The 22,384-nt window shown below is 38.7% G+C and overlaps 1 protein-coding gene across 1 annotated transcript; it reads right to left on the bottom strand.

The window, feature by feature from the left end:
- Window positions 1-114: 114 nt before the first annotated feature.
- mxra5b (matrix-remodelling associated 5b) lies at window positions 115-17,851 on the bottom strand. The gene is given in 11 exon segments (XM_042764430.1): window positions 115-2,920; window positions 5,210-6,119; window positions 9,057-9,495; window positions 9,497-10,641; window positions 10,744-11,587; window positions 11,589-12,036; window positions 12,038-13,025; window positions 14,070-14,472; window positions 14,659-14,788; window positions 16,203-16,426; window positions 17,510-17,851. Coding segments are annotated over 10 exon segments (7,386 nt in total). The 5' UTR covers window positions 16,379-16,426; window positions 17,510-17,851; the 3' UTR covers window positions 115-1,017.
- Window positions 17,852-22,384: the final 4,533 nt, after the last annotated feature.

Genomic DNA, 22,384 nt, shown 5'->3' with positions numbered 1-22,384 from the left:
AAATGTAATGTGGAGGCAAAAATCTGCAGGATCGTATGAATGAATAGGTAACACTTTGCAAAAAAGTCCCATTAGTTAATGTTAGTTAATGCATTAACTTACAACAAGCAATGCATTTGTTACAGTGTTTATTCATATTTGTTGTTAGTTAATACAATTGTGCACTGTAAGTTCATGTTAGTTCAGGTCCATTAAATAATATTAACAGATATAACTTTTGATTTTAATAATGTATTAGTAAGTTATGAAATTAACTTCAACTAACAATAAAAAAAATAACTTGGTAACACTTTACAATAAGGTTCATTAGTTAACATTAATTAACTGTATTAGTTAACATGAAATAAGCATGAACAATTCTTCTACAACATTTATTGACCTTAATGTTCATTTTAGCATTTACTAATACATTATTAAAATTAAAGGTTGTATTTGTTAACATTAGTTAATGCACTGTGAACTAACAATGAATAACTGTATACCTAACATTATCAAAAATTAATAAATATTGTGCCAAATGTGATTTTCATTGTAAGTTCATTTTAGTTGATACATCAATGTTAACAAATGACACCTTATTGTAAAGTGTTACCAATAATTCTAAATCATATATTAATCTTAGCTGATGCTCACTAATGTAGTTAGCAAACTGAACCTTATTGTAAAGCATCCCCAATTAATTTAATCATGGTAAAATGTGTTAAACGGAGCTAATGCTTCTCGACGACTAAAATCACAATCAAAATAGCCAAAATATTAAATAGACAAACAAGCATGTATAGAGTTTAGTGAATTTTGCAGACAGTTTTATTGGTGCAAATTCCATGTGGGCCTGATTATCGGTTTACTTCCCAAGAGCATTAATGGATATCTGTTAGCGAGTCTCCAGAGTTGCTTCATTTGAAGTGGATTAAAATATCACGCTTTCATATTTACAAGAGTCAGTAGAAAGTGTTCATATTTTTGTATGGACAGTCTAATGCAGTTCTTCGGGCTTGTCCATAAAGTGAGTTTGCATTAAAACACATACACGTAAGTTGATCTGCTGTCGCTACCAACCACATTTTTGGCAGTGCACTTGTAGATGCCATTGTCTCTGCTGGAAGGGTTCTGAATGACCAGTGAACCTTGAGGATGGAGATACTTGTTTCCATAAAGACGCGGCTGGATGCCGACCTTCAGCTGAAGACCATCAGGCATTTCCCAAACCACCTCGGCTTTAGGCGTAGCGAGAGGAATGCAGTTTAACTGAACCGCCACACCTGGACTGGTGTAAGTCACCGGCGAGGGCCCTTTGGTTATACGTGGCGGATACGCAATTACTATTACCGAAACCGACAGGCTGGACGATCCATGTTCATTAGTAGTTTGGCAGAGGTACATCCCTCTATCGTACACAGACGTCCTCTGGACAATAAGAGTGCCGTTGTTTAGGACCGAATATCGTCCGGTTGTCTGCGGCCTGGTTAGGATGACTCCATTCGGTAGAGTCCAGGTAAGTCTGGGCAATGGGTGACCACCGGACAAACAGTTAAGATGCAGATTCTCGCCGTTTATGATGCTGACAAGCGAGCTGTACTTGTTGGTGATTTCTGGTTTTCTGTTGGACTCCAACGTCACGGTTCGCTCTACATATCCGGCACTGTTGCGTCCAATGCAGCGATACCGTCCAACCTCTAAAATCGATGGGTCTCTAATGACCAATGTCCCATCAAGTTGATGATGGAAACGGAAAACACTGGTTCCCCTAAGAAGAGATGTGCCATTGGGGAGAATCCAAGTGATCTCCGGCATTGGTTTTCCTTCTATGGAACAGTTTAGACTTAATATCCCATTGGTGAGTTGGATGGACTCGGTAGGAGAACTTCTTAACCGTGGCTTTTCAACACCTTCAGTCACCTCAAGTTGAACCTGGAGTTTGGCTTCTCCTCCTTCATTGCGTGCAATGCAAAGAAGTGCGACAGAATCGCTTATCCGCACCGCGTGAATGTCCAGTGTGCCATTGCGATGGACCGTAATCCTCGAGCCGTAGTATGGTGCAGGAAGCACAATGTTGTTGGGAAACACCCACATGATCCTTGGAACCGGGTTTCCATTTGCATTGCAGTCTAAAAGCACACGCTGATCCTTCATAACAGTTTTACGGATGACCCCTTGACTCTCTAATCCATTGATGACCGGTGTTGACACAAGGACTTCAATGTGGATAACTTTCTTGTCAATTCCTGCAACGTTCCTGGCTGAGCAAGTATAATTTCCAGAATCAAACCTCTGGATTTTTTGAATGTGCAAAGTGCCATCGTTGGCGATGTGGTACTTGTTGGATAATGGCACTATGGCGCGATGAGCCGGAGATGTCCATGTGATGGTAGGAGTCGGTTCTCCTTTGGCGCTGCAATTGAGGACGACGGTTTCCCCAAAATGAACTTTGACGACACTGTAAACGTTGTTTCGGATGATCGGTGCATCCGCCACCACCTTGATATGAACCTTCATTTCATCTTTCCCAATCCGATTCTCAGCGTAACACGTGTAGTCACCTTCCTCCTTCATTCCAACTTCATTTAAATACAGCGTACCATTATCAAACATCACGTATCTCTTGGTGTGGACCCAGTTGTGATCAGATTGTGGGATGCCATTTACCATGGTACCATCCGGAAGGCTCCACGTGATTTCTGGGTTGGGAAGACCTGAAGCGATGCAGTCCACTTTCAGTTCTCCTCCGTATGACACCTTGTGATCACTCAGTGACTTGTGGTCGATTTTAGCCGCTTTCATCATCACGTTGACTTTAAGGAGAACGTAGTCATCGCCCATTTTGTTTCTGGCCACACAGAGATAGTCACCCTCATCCTTTTCGGTCACTGATGTGATGGTAAGCGTGCCATTGCCGAACACTTTCATTCTGCGATCAAAGCTGAAACAAGCGATAAAGAGAGAGAGGTTACATTCTGTTAACCGTGATAATAGTAAATGCATAATTTATTCAAGGACTCATGTGAGCACTAGGGCTGAAAAGATTAGTCGACATTATTGACAATAAAAAATTGTCGACAATATTTTTGTTGTCGAGTAATCGCTTGATCTCATATGACCTAAAGTAAGAGCCTGCAGTAATGCGCTTTGACCAGTGTGGGGCTGTAGTACAAGACAGTAATTCAGCGATCCCGGATGCAATTCAAGAGAAGAAGACACAGCGCTTCAGTTCAGAGCAAACTGAGCAGTGTGTGAATATGGTGTGTGGCATTTGGGTTAATGTGTAAATATATACTGTGCGCTTTTCTCTCAGTTACGAAATAGAAACAACAAAAACTGACAGTGGTGAGAAAGCAGCAGTTAAGAAAACATCTGATTACAGCAATGTGGATGCTGCACAAGCTTTGCAGTTCAGTACTCCAGTAAAGTCCAGTCATGTTATATAGTACTTATACGTATAGTAAGTACTATATATAGTACATTTATATAGTACTTTATGCAATAGATAGCCTTAAATCAATCAGCTTTACAGAGTCAGTGTTGCTTTCAGTTAAAATTACAACTTGATTTTCTTTTATAAAGCAGCTCTTCAGTGTGGAGCTAGCTAATGGTAAAATCTTTAACCAAACTAGTTATAGTTTGGTTTACTGAGATCAAAGCTTGATCTAGCTCAGGACTGTTTTGATTATCATAAGCTTATAAGGTATTTTAAGAGAGATTTTGTGTGAATAAAATAGTTTATCCAAAAATAAAGCATCTCATCACTTACTTTTATTTTGTTTCTTATCCATATGACTTACAAAAGGAGATGTTAGGCAGAATTGTCAATCAGTTACTTTTTCATATAGCTAATTAAATGGTGGATGAGAGAGTTTCTCTGTCTGTAATCTCATTTTGTGTGCCAAATATATTTTTAGAAATTAATTGTATAATAATTGTAATTACATAATATGATTTTCAAAAGCTGATGTGATTACCTTTATTTGTTTGTTAGAATATATATAACTCGATATTTAATTATTAATCAGCGAAATAATGGACGATTAGTCAATTAATCATTTAATAATCGTCAGATTAATCGATTATCAAAAAAAAAAAGTTTGTAGCAGCCCTAGCGATGAATCAAATTTTCCTTGATCTTTTGAAAATAAAGTTTAAAAAAACAACAACAACAAAAAAAAAAACTTAATTAAAGTGGGAAAAGAAGTAATTATTGAAACGAAAAAGCAAAAATTAATTATTCTGAAATCATTTACATTTTTCAGGGGTTTTTTTTGGCTATTGTCATGGCAAAAAGCATACTTGAGCTATTAAAAGTTGGAATAGAAGTTGGAATAAAAGTTGGAATTTCTCAGCTTTTTCATCAAGACTGATCAAAAGTTGAAGTGTTGATAAAAAAAAAGAATGCATGTAGCTAGATTTTTCTTTTTTAAAGCAGAGGCTCTGTTCTTTTGTCTGATATATTGCATGTTCAGGTATTCATACAACAATACTCTGGGAGCCATGAAAGTTCAGTGAAAATTATCAAAAATGCTGACCATGGCTGGCAACTTTTTCTTAAAAAGTCTAGTGGGGAAAAAGTTAAGGTCCATTCTTTCCTACAAATTATAAAACTAAACTTGTTTGACAGACAACGATCTCTGGTTCATATCATGATAGATGACTAAGAACTAAAAATTTTTCCAGTGAAACTAAACAAAAATGATTCATTCTGAAATCCTTTATTTCTAGTGTCAGAAAGCCCAACTATAAGCAAATGACTAGCCAAATTTACACGTCAACTCAACATCTCTAAAGTTGCACATATATAAAAGAATTTGTTTTACTAGCACCATATGACATTTTCTCTAAGCGTAGCAAAAAATGCAAGTGTGCCAAAATGTTTCCCAAAACATCGTAAGTCAAAGCAGATCATACAGACCACTGGTGTCAATGGTTTCTACAATCAACTATTGCTTATGATGCAAAAAATTGTTGATTCAGAACTAGGTTTCCTTCCTTGCATTTGATTAATGTCCTTTTTGTCTTCCCACTGTATCCATTAATTTTATTCTGATTTGCCTGTCCTCTGTAATTAATTACACTTTATGTTGTCAATCAAACCATGCATTAGATTGTGACTGAAAAGTGAATTTAGATCCATGTTTCTAAACACTCAATAGGCATTGCTGACATTCTAATCAACAAAAACTTGATCTCTTATTAAACAACCCCTTCAATTAACCATTACCTGTAATACGCATCAACCAGTTTTTTGGACGGGGTCCTCCAGATGATCCTGGGATTGGGGCTTCCAGTGGCCGAACAGTTGAGACTCAACTGTCCTCCGTAGCGGACATCAGTACTGTGTGCAGAAGTGGACATGATTCTGGCTGTAGTGGAGCTCCTCTTCACCTGCAGATTCACAGTCCTTTTAGCAACTCCCACCGAATTCACAGCCACGCATTCATAATTCCCAGAATCCTTCACTGTAGGGTTACGAATAAACAGTGTCCCGTTGGGGAAAACTAACAAATTGCCATTGACGAACTGTGAGGGGCGAAGCTGTGCGCCGGTGAACGTGACCCAGCGGATGGTCGGACCGGGAGTGCCTTTAGCGGTGCAGTGTATGAAAGCTGATTGGCCATCATAGATGGTGTGGTTCTCCCGGAGCTGCTCTTGGATTGTGGGAGGCAAGGCTGCAATTTGGAGCCTCACGGAAAGCATGTCGGCTCCAGCGGCGTTGCTCGCTATGCATTTGTAGATGCCTTTGTCCAGGTAATTGGTGTTTTTGACTTGAAGCGTTCCATTGGTGAAGAGCACGACCTTCTGTTGGCTGTTACTAACGGCTCGCACCACAGATCGATCCGGAAGCACCCAGCTGATGTTTGGGACGGGGAGGCCTTGTGCTTGGCATTCCAAGAGTGCACTGTTTCCGAGATATACTGTCATATCTTTATGACGGGAAAGCATCATCTTGGGTGCATGGGCCAAAACCACAAGGGTCACCATCATCTTATCAATGCCGTGTGGATTACGAGCGCTGCACAGATACTGCCCACGGTCCTGAAGCTGGATGTTGTGGATGACAAACGTCCCATTGGACTGGACCTCAAACCGCTGGACTCTGGTATTGGCTGACATGACGGCTCCTGTGGAAAAAGAAAGTATAGGGAAAGAGATGAATTAATTTAAAACCAATGAAAAAGCAGCTTGTAGTGAATCAGACAAGTGTATACAAAGAGAGGAGAATTTTTCAAGAAATTGAAAACAAGACGCGTATCAAATTGATTTCTATATATACAGGTTTATATATGTTTTATAATTTATTATCAGTATTTCAACAGAAACTCACAATTGCAGTTTTATAACTTGCAATTCTGAGGAAAAAAGTGAAATAAGAAGTCAACCCAACTCAATTTATACAGCACCAATAAAAACAAAAATTGTTGGCCAAGGTGCTGTACAATCAATCAAATATCAACAACATTAACACTCAGAACAACATAAATTACAGCACAGAACAGAGCTAACACCGCACAATTGCCTACAGTTAAAAGCTATAGAAAAAAGATGGGTTTTAGTTTGGCTGTAAAAAACTCTTCTGTGCAGAGGGCAGTTCTAAAAGAATTGTTGCTTATATTGACTGTGCATAATTATTAGGTACTTTTAAAGTAGGTACTGTGATGGGGCAGAAAAAAGACTAGCTGAGGCTAGCTGAGGGATCAAAAGTAAGAGAATTTGCCAAATTTTGAAGTGAAACTGGAGAGCTGTGAGGCATTTTGTAAACAATTCTCAAGAAGGGTGGAAGAGGAGAAAGGAGAATTAAAAAGAAAGCAGAATCAGAGGGCTCTACGAGGAATAGAGAGGTAAAGAAAAACCCTCTACAAACCAGTTCAGACATTCACAAGTTGTGGCTTGCCAAATATACCTCAGAGTATTAGATTTAGTGTTGCTTCATGAAGTTTCTGAGGTGAAAAAGGCACAAACCCGGCCTCCTCTGAGAAAGGAGCTAAAAGAAAAGTGTCTTGAATGGGCAAAGAGGTACATGGAGATGTATTTTTGCCAAAGTATTATAGACGGGTGAAATGAGGGTGACTTTAGATGGTCCTGACAGATGGGCTTGAGGCTGGATAGCTTATGGACAGAAGGCTACGACCCAAAATTTAGAAGGCAGCAAGGTGGTGGGGAATTATGATATGGCAGGAATAATCAACAATGAGGTTAGGGGCCTTTTAGAGTAGAAAACAGGATGTAAAAATCAACTCTGAGAACTACTGCCAGTTTCTTAAAAGCACTCTATTTAACACAATGGTACAACCGGAAACCTGCAGCTTTCACGAAAACAATGGTTTTCATGCAGGACAATGCTCCTTCACATGCCTCCTGCTACACAACCACCTGGCTAGCTCAGAAAAGTATTAAGACGACCGCCTCATGTGTTGGCCACCAAACTCACCAGATTTAAATCCAATTGAAAATGTCTGCACTATTTTGAAGTGCCTTGTTTATTCTGAAGGAAAGCAATTCTCAAGTTTGGATGCTCTCTGGAATGCGGTCATCTCAGCACTAAGGTCTATTGACCCTCAGCAGGTGAAGAGTTTGATTGATTCTGTGCATAGAAGATTGATGGCTGTGGTAGAAAGAAAAGGAGTCTATGTGGACAGTGAGGGGGACTAATTTGTTGCTTTTGCAGTTAGCAATGTTTGAAGACATTGTTCATTTACATTTTTCATCTTATTTTATAATTTTCCATTCCAATTCTGCCTTAATTTTGTTGTAATAGTTGTGCTATTATCTCTGTACCTAATAATTCTGTGCACCTCTTCTAAGAAAATTGTGCAATTTTTTTGTTATATAAAAGCAAAGCAATCTTTAACAGTCAATATACAGTAGAAACACAAAAGTAAATTGTCATGCACTTAAGAAAGTCCTGGCTTCATTAAATCGTTTGGTTGCACTTTATATTAAGTGGCCTTAACTACTATGTTCTTACATCACAAATAAGTTCAATGTACTTATTGTGTTCATATTGTATTGCAAAACACTTTTGCTCCTATTGAGGTGGGATACGGGTTAGGTTAGGGATAGGTTTGGTGGTATGGGCAGGTTTAAGGGTGGGTTATGGTGTAAGGAATAGGTTAACAGTGTAATTAAACATGAAACAGAAATTAATTACAGATGTAATTACACGCAGGTATTTTTTAAATATAAGTACAATGTGAAAACATGTATGTACACAATACGTGCATTGTAACAATGTATTAATTTAAATGAAAATACATAGTTGTTAAGTCCACTTAATATAAAATGGGATCAATCTTTTTTTTTTTTTTTTTATAAAAAGCTCAATGCACCTAATAATTCTGTACACACACAGAATGATGAAAACAAATAATAAAATTAAATAAAAAAAATATAGAATTTAGAAATTTGTAGGCACAGAGGTATGTACAAAAACAACAATAACATATTTTTACATAATCTCTGCCTAGTCTCTGAAAAATATATATTTAATATAATAAACATATAATAATTGGGGCAATTGTGACCTAATGGTTTAAGAGTTGGACTTGTATCACAAAGGTTGCAGGTTTGAGTCTCAGGTCCGGCAGGGATTGTAGGTGGGGGGAGTGAATGTACAATGCTCTCTCCCACCTTCAATACAGCAATTTGGCTGCCCACTGCTCCGGGTGTGTGTTCACGGGGTGTGTGTGTTCACTACTGTGTGTGTGCACTTGGATGGGTTAAATGCAGATCACGAATTCTGAGTATGGGTCACCATACTTGGCCAAATCACTTCACTCTCACTTCAATATCTTTAAATTTTTATAATATATTTTTAGATATGTATATATGGTGTATCCCAAGTAGTACAGAGAGAGAGAGAATATATGAACATGAAAACAAAAGTGTCAAATTATATATATATATATATATCGAGAGAGAGAGAGAGAGAGAGAGAGAGAGAGAGAGAAGAAAAAAAACACATTTACAAGATTAGATTCTGTTTATGCATTGAAATTATACTCCAATTCCTGAATATGCTGTAACTGTAAATTCTTGTCATGTCATATGTGAATTTACCTGTGGAGACTTTTTAGTCCAGGTCAGGAGGGGTTTCGGCTCCCCCCACAGAATCACATGGTAACCCGCACATCTGTCCCCAGCATTCACAGTGACTGTGAGGAGTTTGGCAGCAGTGATCCTGGGTCTCATTTGGTGGGCAGGAAGAGTTTGTGGTCCTTGAGAAAGCAGAACTGCACTCGATTGTCTGTTGATTGGTTCATCGATCTGAATTTTGTTGTTTGGCTGCGTGGTGCTTGACGCAGTTGTGTGACTCGAGGTGGCAGATTGAGCAGTCAAAATCTTAGGTGTTGTAGTTGATCTGATGTTGTTGAGATGGTTTAATTCCATAGCTGAAGTGGTGACGTAAGGGGTTCTGATAATATTAGGTCTAATGTTCACAGAGGGATTTTTACGGTGATAGTGCGGATACCTGTGGTTAGTGCTGGGAAATTCCCCTGCGCCTGGAATCAATGTAGTTCGTTCCAGGATCCCTTGAGTAAAATGGGATTCTATTGTCTGGTAAGGGTAAACTGGGTGTTAACTTTAGAGCAGGTGTACTAGTAGTAGCAGCTGTCGACAGTGTAGTAGATGGTGTTGTTGTTCCAATGAGTTGGGTTGTAATGGGAATTATGGCTGTAGTTACTGAAAATGTAATTGTAGGCAGAGTACTCAGTGATGTTGAAGGAACAATCAAAGGTTCATCAAGTTCCTGGACTATCCTTTCTCTTTGGTCTTGCTTAGAAATAGAGTTTGGTTGTAGGAAGTAAATCTCATTGGTTTGAGGTGGTGAACTTGTGGCTGAAGGCTTGGTTTGTGTCCCAACAGATATTATGGATTCTGTAAGAGTCTCTGGTGTTGAGGGAAAAGATAATTGGTTGCGATTGGATTCTTCTTCTTTAAAGCTTTCATTTGGTTGTGAACGTGGGTAGTCTTGGGGTTGTGGCATGGAGGTGACTACAGATTCTTCTGTATAACTTATTTCCAACATATCGTTCTCTCTTTGAACATTGCTAAAGTGTGATTCAGGTAAGTGGAAGACATCCAGCCTGTCTGTGTCCAAAGTGAAGCTGATCTCTGTTGGATGAATCTCTTTGTTGGCCTTTGGTAACGCTGTTGAAAGCTTGCCTGTGAACTCCTGCCGAGCAGCTGTCAGTGGCACTGTTTCAAAGCCAGGTCGAGATGTTGGATCTACACTCGTGGGAACCAAGTACTCATCCATCTCTTCTGCAGGTGCAATGCTTCCGTCCTCTTCCTGCTCAAAATAATGGATGTCTTCATTTTCAAGCCCTGATGTTGTGCTCGTGGGGTGAGACGTGTAGGGGCTTTTGGAGTTTGTCATCTCTTGAATTTGGAAGAAATTGTTTTGCCTTCACTTTGGGGATTTCTGAGTCACAGGGAGGGAGATGGTATCTTCCTCATTGACGGCATTTGGTAAATCCCTTGGCACAGTAGGATTAATGGAAGTAGTACTCGGAAATTCCGACGTGCTTCCAGCTACGGTTGTGGAGTAAATATGAGCAGTTGCTGGGAGAGTTGATTGGACTGACATGCTTTCAGCTGGATTTGAGGAATAAATAAGAGCATTGGTTGTAGAAGTTGAATGGATCAATCTGCCTCTAGATGTGGTTCTGGAGTAAACATGAGCAGTAGTTGGATGGATCATTGGCATCTTCAGCTGGGTTTTGTGGGATCAGCTTTCAAAGTTAATAGTTTGACCGTGAACTCCTACAACTGTAGATGTTGACCATGGTCTTCTTGTAGGAAGCTTTGAGAATGGCCGTCTTAATTTTATTCGTCGTCTACTTTCAAATCTTCGCCTGAATCAGTGATCTTTTGCTCTCGAGCGCGCTGAACTTGTTGGAGCATGCGGGGTAATGCTGCCGGTTGATGTGGTTGCAAACGAAGTGCTGTCAGGGAGTCCAGAACCAAAACCCCCAATCTGCGACTGGACGCCAGTCTTTCCGGAGAAATTAAGCTCATTTTCTTTCTCAGACTCCGGTTTGATGACAGACCGGGAATATACTTGGTTATTTTCTGCACTTATGGTGCTCACATGCCCTCTTTCTATAACGTTCACCTCTGTCATAACATAATGGGGTCCAGATGTGGGATTTGAGATGTAAGGCACCTCGTCTGAGCTAGTTTGTAATTCTGGAGGAGCCGTTAGATACATGTTATTATTTTGCCCCTCAGTATGAGGTGTAATTGCACGCGTATGGTAAACATCCGTTTGGTGTGGAGTGCTGAAAGTGTTTGATTCTTCCTGTGGACCGGAGTCACCAGAAGAACTCTCAATGTTGTCAGTCGACCCTGGATGATCTACATTCATCATCTGTACACTTTTCTCTTCTGTGCCATGCTGGACAATGTTAACTGATGAGTTCTTTGGAGAGGTTTTTTCACGGATTTTGGCCAAAAGAACAGCCCATTTCTGAGGGTCTATTTTTGTTCCTGGTATTACAGTTCTTTGGTTTGTTAAGCCAGTTCTGTTTGGTTGTCCATGCATGCCCTTTCTAAAGGGTCGCCTCTGGCGGCTGTTGCCAAAAGAACGTCCCTTGCGTTGTTCTTGCATTTGGACCCCTCCTTCGATTTAAGCTTCTGTTTGGTACTATTCTTTCATGAGTTTCATCTCCAGAAGCTTCTTCAGCATCCTCCAAAAAGGCTTTTACCTTAGTGGACACTCCTGCGGCAGACTGCGGTCTGAAGGGATACTGTCGAAGAGGTTGGATTCCTTTCCGCCTCATAACAGTTAGTTTAGTAGCCAGTACATCCACACCATGCTGGTTCATGGCGACACATTTGTGATATCCATTATTGTTAAGTTGACTAGACGGAATGAACAAGTCCCATTGTAAAAGACTAAAGCCCTGGACGTATTGGGCTTTGTCATTCAGTACACTGCCATCTGGAAATATCCAATTCACCACAGCATCTGGAGTCGCCGTAGTAAGACAGGGCAAAGATGCAGACTCGCCAACAAACTTTGTTAAAGCAATTCCAACTTCTTCACGGAAGCGGGGTTGAGGACTCTATAACGGATAAACGGAAAGGCAGAACATCGATATCTCCTGCAACCTCAGCAACGCAATAATAAACTCCAGAGTCTCTGTGCTCAACAGATTTAATGTGAAGTTTGCCACTGCTAGAAACAGTCACTCTTTTGTCGGTCGAGCTAAATGCAGCTTTAATCTTTGACCCATCGGGTGCCATCCAGTGAACAGCAGCATTTCCTGAGCTTTGCACACGGCAGTCCATTTCAACCGTACCACCCACAACAGAACTGAAGCTTGTCTGGGTTTTATTGTCATGCTCAATCATGACCCAAGATCTGATGGGCTCCATGTCTGTGGTGGTAGTCAAATGAGTATTAAGAATAAGTCTCACACTCTTAGAAGAGGAATAAGGCCTGTTTAACTTGATGTTCATGAAAGACTGCATGAGCCATGATGGACGGGCTAAAACACTGGCTCGAACACCAGTATAAAAGTAAGCATCCTTTTCAATGTCCTGTCTGTATCTGTAGCTCAGCTCCGGCTCTCTGCTTAGCATGATTTCCCTTCGCAGATGCACAGGCACTTCACTGTAGTATGCAAGAAGCCTCCAAAAGCTTTCATAGTCGTCTCTGTCCACAGGACATTCCAGGTCAAAGAAGAGAGTCACGTTAGCAGCGATCTCCAGAGATTTTGTATAATTCCAACTGATTTTAGGAGAATCTCTTGGTTCAAGTATTTGGCAGATCAAATCCACTTTAGTCCCATGCTCGTCGGATAAACCGAGGGAGAGGTTTCCAAAAGGTGGTTTGATCCTGTCGATGGGCAGAAGTTCACTCATGTTGTCCTCATGTGAGACGTTCTTTCCTGTATAGCTGATAGCTGGTCCAGTGCAGATGAACTTTCTGAGATCTGAGATATCTTGTCCTTTTAGGTGTTTAGGAGATGCACACAGTGGACAGAGCTGACCGCTGGAAAATGATCTGTCCTTTTTGCATTTCATCACCCCTAGGAAATGAAACAAATCCAGACTTAAGAAGTGTTATAAATATTCAAACATATCTAGTTTTGATCTTTTCAAATTTTTTAAAGAAAAAAAAAATGGACAGAGGCCCAAACAGAAACAAAAAGCAGATAGATTTTTACATCTAAAATAATTCTCGTAATATGGCCGATTATCAATGTTGGAAACAGTTGAGATGCGTAATATTTTTTTTGGAAACCGTGACACTTTTTTTTTCAGGGTTCTCTGTTTAATAAAATGTTGAAAAAAAAATAATAATAATAAATTTGATTCAAAATAACATTTATTTTGTAACAATATATATATAGTTAAAGGCTTTACTATAACTTTTTTATCAATTTAACATATATTTGCTGAATAAAAGTATTAATTTCTTTCAAAAAAGAAAGAATAAAATGTACTAACCCCAAAATTGTGAACAGTAGTGAACGACTATAGTTAAAAAAACACTTTCTATTTTGAAGAAATGCTGTTTTTTTTAATTCTTCTTATTCAAAGAATCCTGAAAAAGGTATCACAGGTTCCATAATAATAATATAATAATAATAAGCAGCAAAAAACAGTTTTTTAACATTGATAATAAATCAGCATATAATATTAGAATGCTTTCTGTATAAATAAATAACGCTGAAGACTGGAGTAATGATGCTGAAAATACAGCTTTGATTACAGAAATAAATTACGAATATTTTAAAGTATATTAATATAGAAAAGTGTTATTTTAAATTGCAGTAATATTTCACAATATTACAGTTTTTATGCACACATAAAAAAGATGTATTTTATGATAATAGAAGTTCAGAAGATTTTCTTCTTTATTAAAATTAATTTGTGATCAATTTACATACTGAATGTGATCGGCAGCATTTTATTTGCACAGAACCAAAGACCACAAACTGAACTGCCCTCAAACTTTAACACTATTCAACTACTGCTGCACAAACACTGAGATTTCCTTCAGCAAATTCAGATCTAGGTCATACTGATAAAGCTGTATTGGATAATAATGCGATGATCATTTGAAGCACCTGGATGTCGTGCGCTCCAGTCCTGTAACCAGCTCATCCGGCAGTCGCAGCTCCACGGGTTTCCGTATAAGAAGAGGTTCTCCAGCTGTGGCATGCTCTCCAGCATGTTTCTGGGCATCGAGCTGAGGAGGTTTTCAGAGAGGTACAGATGCTTCAGGGTGGAGACGGGGAAACGCTGCTGCAGCAGCGAGAACGTGCTGAAAGTAGCAGGATGGAGCTTTTGCAGATTGTTGGCCTCTAGATGGAGCAGACTAGTTTCACGCAGTGAGGTCAGCCCACTGAACGCGTCCGGGTGGATGAACTCGATGCGGTTGTGGTCCAGATGGAGTCTAATAAGGGCCGTCAAACCAGAGAAGGTGTGACCGGTAATGACTCTCAGTTTGTTGTAGTTCATTTTTAAAACCTGCAGGACACACAGTGAGTCATTATGACAAAAACAAGCCAACAGAGTCTGTTTAATATTACATCAGTGTATCCTGCAGCTGCATTCTTCTTATATTTACCTAAGTCACTTTTACTTAAGCCAGAGCTCATTAATTAGATCTACATGAAGGACTAGTGTGCTTCACCAGACGACTGCGATTTTAACCTGTAAAGAAACAAGATCCTGAAAAGCAGCATCTGGTATTTTTTCCACGTTGTTGCCGTGCATCATGAGCAGCTCTAGTTTTCCAAGGCCAGCAAAGGAGACGTCTGTGATGTGATTTATAGTGTTAAACCTGTTAGAGAGCAAATTAATTGTTACCAATACTGTTTCCAACATAGACTTGGGATTATTTCTTTATGCTGAAGTGTAAACAGTAAAAAAAAAAAAAAAAAAAATCACCATTGTATATTACAAATATTGTTGGGCTCTTAGACAAATTGTTTTCGCCCCTCTTTTGTAAGTCACTCTGAATAAAACGTCTACTAAATGCGTAAGTCAGAAATCAGAAAGAGCTTTATTACCAAGTTTGCACAATTTTTGGTTTGGTGACAGAAACTTCCGGTACACAGAGACAGCAGATAATTAAAACTAAAGATATATGAATAACATCTGTGTTTGAGAAACAAAAAACTAACAAACTATACAAACCCTGCTGGGAAAAAAATAAAATAAAAAATAAAATAAACAGCCTAAGCTGGTTGGCTGGTTTTAGCTGGTTGTTAGAGGGGTTTTGGCCACTTTTTTAGCTGGTCAGGCTGTGAGACCACCTAAGACCAGCTAACCAGGTTTTTTTTTTTTTTTTTTGCAAACTACAGAGCACCGAGGCAGCCATACACAACACCATATTGAGTAATAAGTATACATATATTATAAATATAAATGCTTAATTTTTATGAACAGGTATATATTATGGAAGGCCGGGGCTAGTTGTCACATGGGGAAGTTTCTCTAGATCTATTATATCTCAGCATTTATAAGATTTTGAGCAGCATCACATGGTACAGACACTTATTTTCTCTCTAACAGTGGTTTTACATGTTGATTATAAACATATAGTTGACAACTGTCTAAATGTATTTTTTTTTAAATCAGGTTTGTAGGACTTATGATTTTTTCATACATGAACAGCACTACCCTTAATTTCTTCAGTAAATCTAATAATTGCTTTATTTTTAAGCTTTGCTGAAAGACTACACTAGACAGTCAAACTGTGACAACTTACCCCATATAGTGTGTCAATGAGTGTTACATTAACTGTATCTATTTTCCTAGTCAATAATAGTGAGCATAGTTTCTGAAATCAAGACATTAATGTCTGAGTCTGTAAAGAAATGGGCTTTTAAATGTTTAAAAAGGTATTTAATAATCAGATGAGAACAAAATCTGAACTGAGCTTGATAATGACACTACTCTTCACAACACTGACAGTTATTGAACTGAATTGAGTTGAATATTGTCTTATGTGGATCTGCTACAATTAGTTTAATAACTGATCAGTTTTACACCATTGACACCATTATTTTCCTGTTCAATCAATCTGTTAAACAATCCGTATTGTATAAAGCGCAATTTAAATAAATGTGACTTAACTGACGGACTCGCTGTAAGAAATATTCACAAATTTGCAAACTCTAATATTTCAGACACATGATCCTATCATAAACTTCCAGTTTCTGCCGTGCATTGGATAATCAGCAGTGACTGACCCAAAGTTGATGCGCTGGACTTGTTTGGAGATGCCTGTGGGAACGGCCACGAGTGAACGGAAGGTGCAGTGCACTTCAGCAGGAACAGAGCAGGCGCACTGCCGCGGACAAACACCGCCGGAGCCCCGAAAACTGACCAGGAGCATCAGCATCAGCCCAACGCACGAAGAGCCCATGATGCCCGCGAGATCACACACTTCTGAAGCCTTCACGTCCCTCTAGCGCTGGAACACAGAATTACACCTCACACACAGCCAACAGGTGTTCACAAAAACATTTACATGCATGCATTTGGCAGACGCGTTTATTCAAAGTAGCTCGAATTGCATTTAAGGTTTACAACTGATCCGTTCATGCATCCACTGGGAATCGAACCCATGCAAGCACATTGCAAGCACACTCAAATACATTTTAATACACTTTCTAGCATAATTTAGAACATCTATGGAATCAATCACTGTCCTGTTGGATAAACTGAACTATATTATGTTTATTTTTTTCACACAGTTCATTCAGCCGGATCTTGTTTGATTTTCAGGATTAGTTCCAAATTATGTTGGAATTCCTTTTGCATTCCTTAAGAATATCTTAAAACTTGTTTCAACAATTCATTAGGAATTAAATTAAGCCAACATGAAGCCAAATAAAAGAGGGCAACAGTCCACATCAATGATTAAAGCCTGAATGCATAAAGAAATGCATAATAATTTAGATATATAATGAGTTCAGAGCAAGCAACTAGCGTAATTTATATATATATATGTGTGTGTGTGTGTGTATGTATGCATGTTATATACACACACACATACATTATATATATATATATATATATATATATATATATATAATATATATATATATATATATATATATATATATATATATATATATATATATATATATATATACACACACATACCTTACAGAGCTGTTTTACCTGACTTAGCCCGTAAAAATTTATTTTGTTGGTATAAATTAATGCATTTAGGTTGATTCAGCAATATTAAATAATATTTTTGACTTGATTACAACTTATTAATTTAGATGTTACCATTTTCAGCATACATTGCAACTGGTTAAAAATGGTAATACATTAAATTAATTGAATTTATGAATAAACATATATAAATAATATGTATTCATATATGCATATTTAAAACTATGATTATATATTATTTTATTGTATATGCAGTACAACAACAGAACCAAGAAAATAAATTTAAAGTTATGTTTTCATGTTAAGTTTTCTCTTCAAACCACTGAGCCATGGATTCTAAGAAAATGAAACGGAATGAAATTAAACTCACCTTGATGTTTTTGTGAATGACTGCCTTTTGAGCCTTCATTTCCTTAAAACAGTTCTCACTTAGATCAGCTTCACATAGAATACACCAGAATCTCACAGCATGCTTCTTTTTAAATGATCACCAGGTTTTCAGACTTCATAAATGCAACAGAACTAAATAGCAGCAAGTAAAATGAAAAAAAAAAAAAAAGAAAGAAAAGAAATCTGAGTGTAAAAGCAGAGAAAAACAGGTTTCTTTTTCAAAGGCTCATGTGATGAATAAACTCCATGATGATCCTGTTAGGTGCTTCACTGTCTGCACAGAAACTCAGAGTAGAGCTGGAAAAAAGTGCCTGTGAAACCCAAGCTTGAGTAAGGAGGAGCTAAACCGAGAGAAACCCCCTCAGATCAGCGGCCCTCCTCTGAAAACACTCGTTCAGCTGCTCAGTTTGATGCCACTGTGTAAAAACATCCATCTACTGCTGCTGCTACTGAGAAATGATCAGTTAAACAACACAGACACAGATCGCACAGGCAAAAATGTTTTCACTTTGAGGAATTTTGGAGTTTGTTTTAAGGCAGTTGCATTGGATCATGATACTCAAATGGAAAAAAATTCATTTTCATGCATAAAATCAAACACATTCAGATATTTGAAGGTAACACTTTAGAAATAAGGTCAGATTGATTAATGCTAGTTAATGCATTAAAAACATTTAAATTGTGCAAGACATTAATTATTCATTTTGAGGAATTTGAGTTTAAGGCAACTGCACTGGATCACTCAGATGGAAACAATTTCATTTTCATGTATAAAATCAAACATATTCATTTAAAACATCAATATGCATAGCCAACAGCTTGATTCGAGTTAGCAACATTGTCATGATTTTAAAGTCTGCTTCACCACAGTCTATTTTAAGTCTGTCTCCTGACCATCTGCAATCCGAGACCATTCTTTACTATAAATAATTATGTTAAAGAATGAACTATTTGTCACTATTTGTTTCAAACACAACAAACATTTGTGCCAATTTTCAAACGGAAGGTCAAAATGTAAGTATGTTCTGTACTGATGCATGAAAAGCTTGATTCTGCTCCACATCTGATCAGCTGTGTGTAATGTGAGGGCTGTAATTGTTTAGTCCGATCAGCGGTTCAGTAAAACGGTCTTGGTGGTCCTGGTCCAGCACTGATTCAAACACGGAGTTAAAAATACCTTGGACTGCTGTTTTTATTGCCTATTTTACACAACAACAACAACAGAGCTGTGTGTTAAATCACTATGCAGCACTGAACTTATACACAAGCCCTTTGTATTGTTTTTATTTGCATTAATTTTCCAAGCAGATAATTCCTTTGCAATGCAACTTATTTTATGAAGAGTTGCATAAGACATTTTCTTCAATTGAGATTCAAGCAATTCACCTTTTATAGTCATATAATGTTTTATTGTCACACATTATATATAAATTATGTTCTGATTGGATGAGCTGCATTTTATATGGATGCTTGTTTCTGCCAGGGAATAAATAAAAATAAATAAATAAATAAAGCTAATTGTGACTTTCTCTTACAATTTGGACTTCTTTCTCACAATTCTGAGATAAGAAATTTTTTTAAGATATAAATTCAGAATTCTGACTTTTTTCCCCTGCAATTCCGAGTTTATATGTTGGAATTCAGTTCTTTTTTTTTTCTTTCAGTTTCTGCCATGGAATAATAATAATAAAAAAAAGTAAATAAATAAATAAAAAAACAGTTTCATCTTGCACTGTTCCCGAGCCAGCTGCTTGACTTACGATGTTTCTCTCTGCACATGTACAGTATTATGTGAAGCATTCGTATAGTCTATATATTTTTCCTTTTCAGTCTATGCATAGGTAAACATTTATATATAGTATATTAATATTCAAAATCTGTCAGTAGGTTAGTTGTGTATAGGTTTATACTGTGTTGCTTCATTGTTGTATGTCTGTATCTATGTAGCACCGTGGTCTATTTCGTTCCACTGTATGTCCACACATGTAGCAGGATGAGAATAAAGCTCAACTTGAACTTGAACATGAAAAGGTAATTGTGACTTTTTAACTCACAATTTTTCCCTGTAATTTTGAGTTATATGTTGACATTCAGTTCTTTTTTTTTCTGCCACAGAATAAAAAATAAAAAAAAACGATAAAGGTAATTTTGACTTTATCTTACAATTCTGAGTTTATATTTCACAGTATTAGTATAGTGGAGTTTTCCATGCTTACTTATGTCCCAGCCTGGAGGCACACGAGGCTGTTTCCTTTGGGTTAGATGACATTTTTAACACTGCAGACGCGCCCATACTGAACTAATGAACGTGTTAGTTTGTGCCAAAAAGCTTAGTATTGAGTGGCCGGACGAACCACGTCTAAGTTTGACAAGCACTTTTTTAGCAGCCCTAATCAGTAGAGCGTTCTCACACCTTCTCAGTGGACCATTTTCTTTGGGGTCCAGCTCGATTCTGTTTCGATGCAGGCCTGTTTTGGCTCCTGCTCAGATTTCTGGTATAAAAACGTGTTTGGCCCACTTCAAGCTAAGGCCATCATGTTTCGGTGAGCACATGTGCCAGACTCCTGGGTCTCATGGCAGCAGGCTGTCTTGTGCTGCCCCTGGGGCTGCTTCATATGAGGCCATTTCTGTGGTGGACAAAGTACTCTTGGCCGGCCCTCCGCCTACTAAGTGTCAGTTTGCTTTTTCGTGCCTTTTGACATAGCGGGGACCCTACTCTCTTTTTTCAGCAGGGGGTCAAGATGCTGTTTGTCGTCGCCAAATGATTACGATGGTTGTTTTCCTAATTGGTTGGGGCGCAGTCTTCGAGGGCAGACAGGCTTGTGGTGTCTGGACAGGAGAGTTTCTGTCATGGTGCATAAACCGCCTAAAGCTGTGATCTGTCTTCCTGGCCCTGGTGCATTTCCTCCCAATTCTGACGGGTTGTCATGCGTTCATCAGAATGGACAACACTGTGGTAGTGTCTCACGGTCACGTACCCTGGACAGGCATGCACGACGCCTCCTTCTTTGGACTCAGTATAGGTTTCTTTCCCCGAGAGCAGTTCACGTTCCCGGGACTCTGAACCTCGCAGCGGACTTCCCATCAAAGCAGAAACTCAGGTTGGGAGACTGGATGGTGAACTGCCAGAAGGTGGCTCAGATCTTGGATCTTTTTCGGCAGGGCAGATGTAGATCTCTCCCGGCACCTCTGGGGATAGATGGTTTCGCTCACCCATGCCCAGATCTGAGGCTGTAGGCGTTACTGCCAATCAAGTTGATTCTGGCAGTCTTGTGCAGAGTGAGGTAGTGTGGATTCCACCTCCTGTTGATAGCCCCATTCTGGCCTTCCCGGACATGGTTCTTGGGGCTGTTCTTGTTTCTAGTGTACTTATAGTGAGAGATTCATGTGAGGTTAGAACTGCTGTCTCAACCCCAGGGCAGGATCTGGCACTCTCGGCCCAAGATTTGGAGGCTATGGGTGTGGCTGATCAAGGGCGATCGCTGTTGATGTTCAGGAAACCACTAGGGCTCCTTCTAGTAGAAGGTTTTTGAGTCGTGGTGTTCGATCCAGTCAGCTGCCCGATTGGTTCAGTGCTGGAGTTTCTGCAGGAGAAGTTTGCGGCAGGAGCAGCTCCTACCACCTTGAGGGTTTATGTTGCAGCTATCGCTGCTCGCAGGGATGTGGACGAAGTCCCCCTTGGTAGACATTGTTTGGTCTCTTCTAGCCTGGTCTATTTTGCATCGGGACAGATATGGCAGTGCTTAGCTTTGAGAGTGTGGTATATCATTCCCATTGCATCATCAGTGCAGAGTAAACCTATGAAAGAGAACTTTGTCTTTGTCTCAGGTTACTTGCGTAACCCATGTTCTCTGAATAGGGTATCAGAGTGGGTGACGTACTGACATTGGGGTGGCACCCGTGCCATTAGTCAATGAACTGGAGTGATTCCATACAGGCTTCAGAAAACTGGCACACCCAAGGGTTCCCATTGCATCATAGTTATGCAGCGTCTCGTTTCCTGTTCAGAGAACATGGGTTACGCGAGTAACCCGAGACGTTTTATAAGTGTTTTTCATTTCAAACCTGATTGTAAAGTGTTACCTTTTTTAATTATTTATTGAACAGTTGCATTTCATTATTTTACTGTTTTCGGATGTTTTACAATAGCAATGAGCCACTTCAAGTTGTGCAGTCAAGCAGGATTTAGTTGGTTCACATTGTGCATAAGAAATGCTAAATGCATGGCATTCAAATATTATATTGAAAATCCTATTATATTAGCACAGGACGCATTTCTGACCGATCATGTCCTTATGGAGGTCCTGAACAAACGCTAACAGACACACCTGCTAGAGGAAAGCAATCATTCAAGATTTCAAGATTCAAGATTCAAGATTTTTTTTTATTTGTCACATACACAATTATATAGAGCATATATAACCAGCAGTGAAATGTGAGTCAGGTACGCTCCATGGACATTGCAATTATTAAAGAATACAACACAGATGAAAATATACATAAATATAGCTATGAAAGAATGAAATAAAAGTAAACAATAAAAATATAAGAATAAAATATAAAATATATAAAGAGATGTATACTGTAGAATTAAATATATAGTGGAAATAATGTGCATGAAAGTAAACTGTAGTCTTAAATAATGAGATACACAGGGATGTACAAGAGGCAAATGTGCAAACAGGTTGACACTTTCAGTATGTCAATGTGAGGTAGTGAATGATGAATATCTTACTGATAAAGTGAATATTAAGTGGAGACATGAAGATGTTTAAGAGGCTGGTTTTGAGTTTAGGAGCCTGATGGCCCGACCTGGGGGAAGAAAATCCTCCTAAGTCTCTCAGTTTTTGACATC

Source organism: Cyprinus carpio, chromosome A9 (assembly GCF_018340385.1).
Source record: "Cyprinus carpio isolate SPL01 chromosome A9, ASM1834038v1, whole genome shotgun sequence".
NCBI classification, from domain to species: Eukaryota; Metazoa; Chordata; class Actinopteri; order Cypriniformes; family Cyprinidae; genus Cyprinus; species Cyprinus carpio.
Note: the sequence above shows the minus strand (reverse complement) of the source record. Positions and strands in the feature narration are given on the sequence as shown.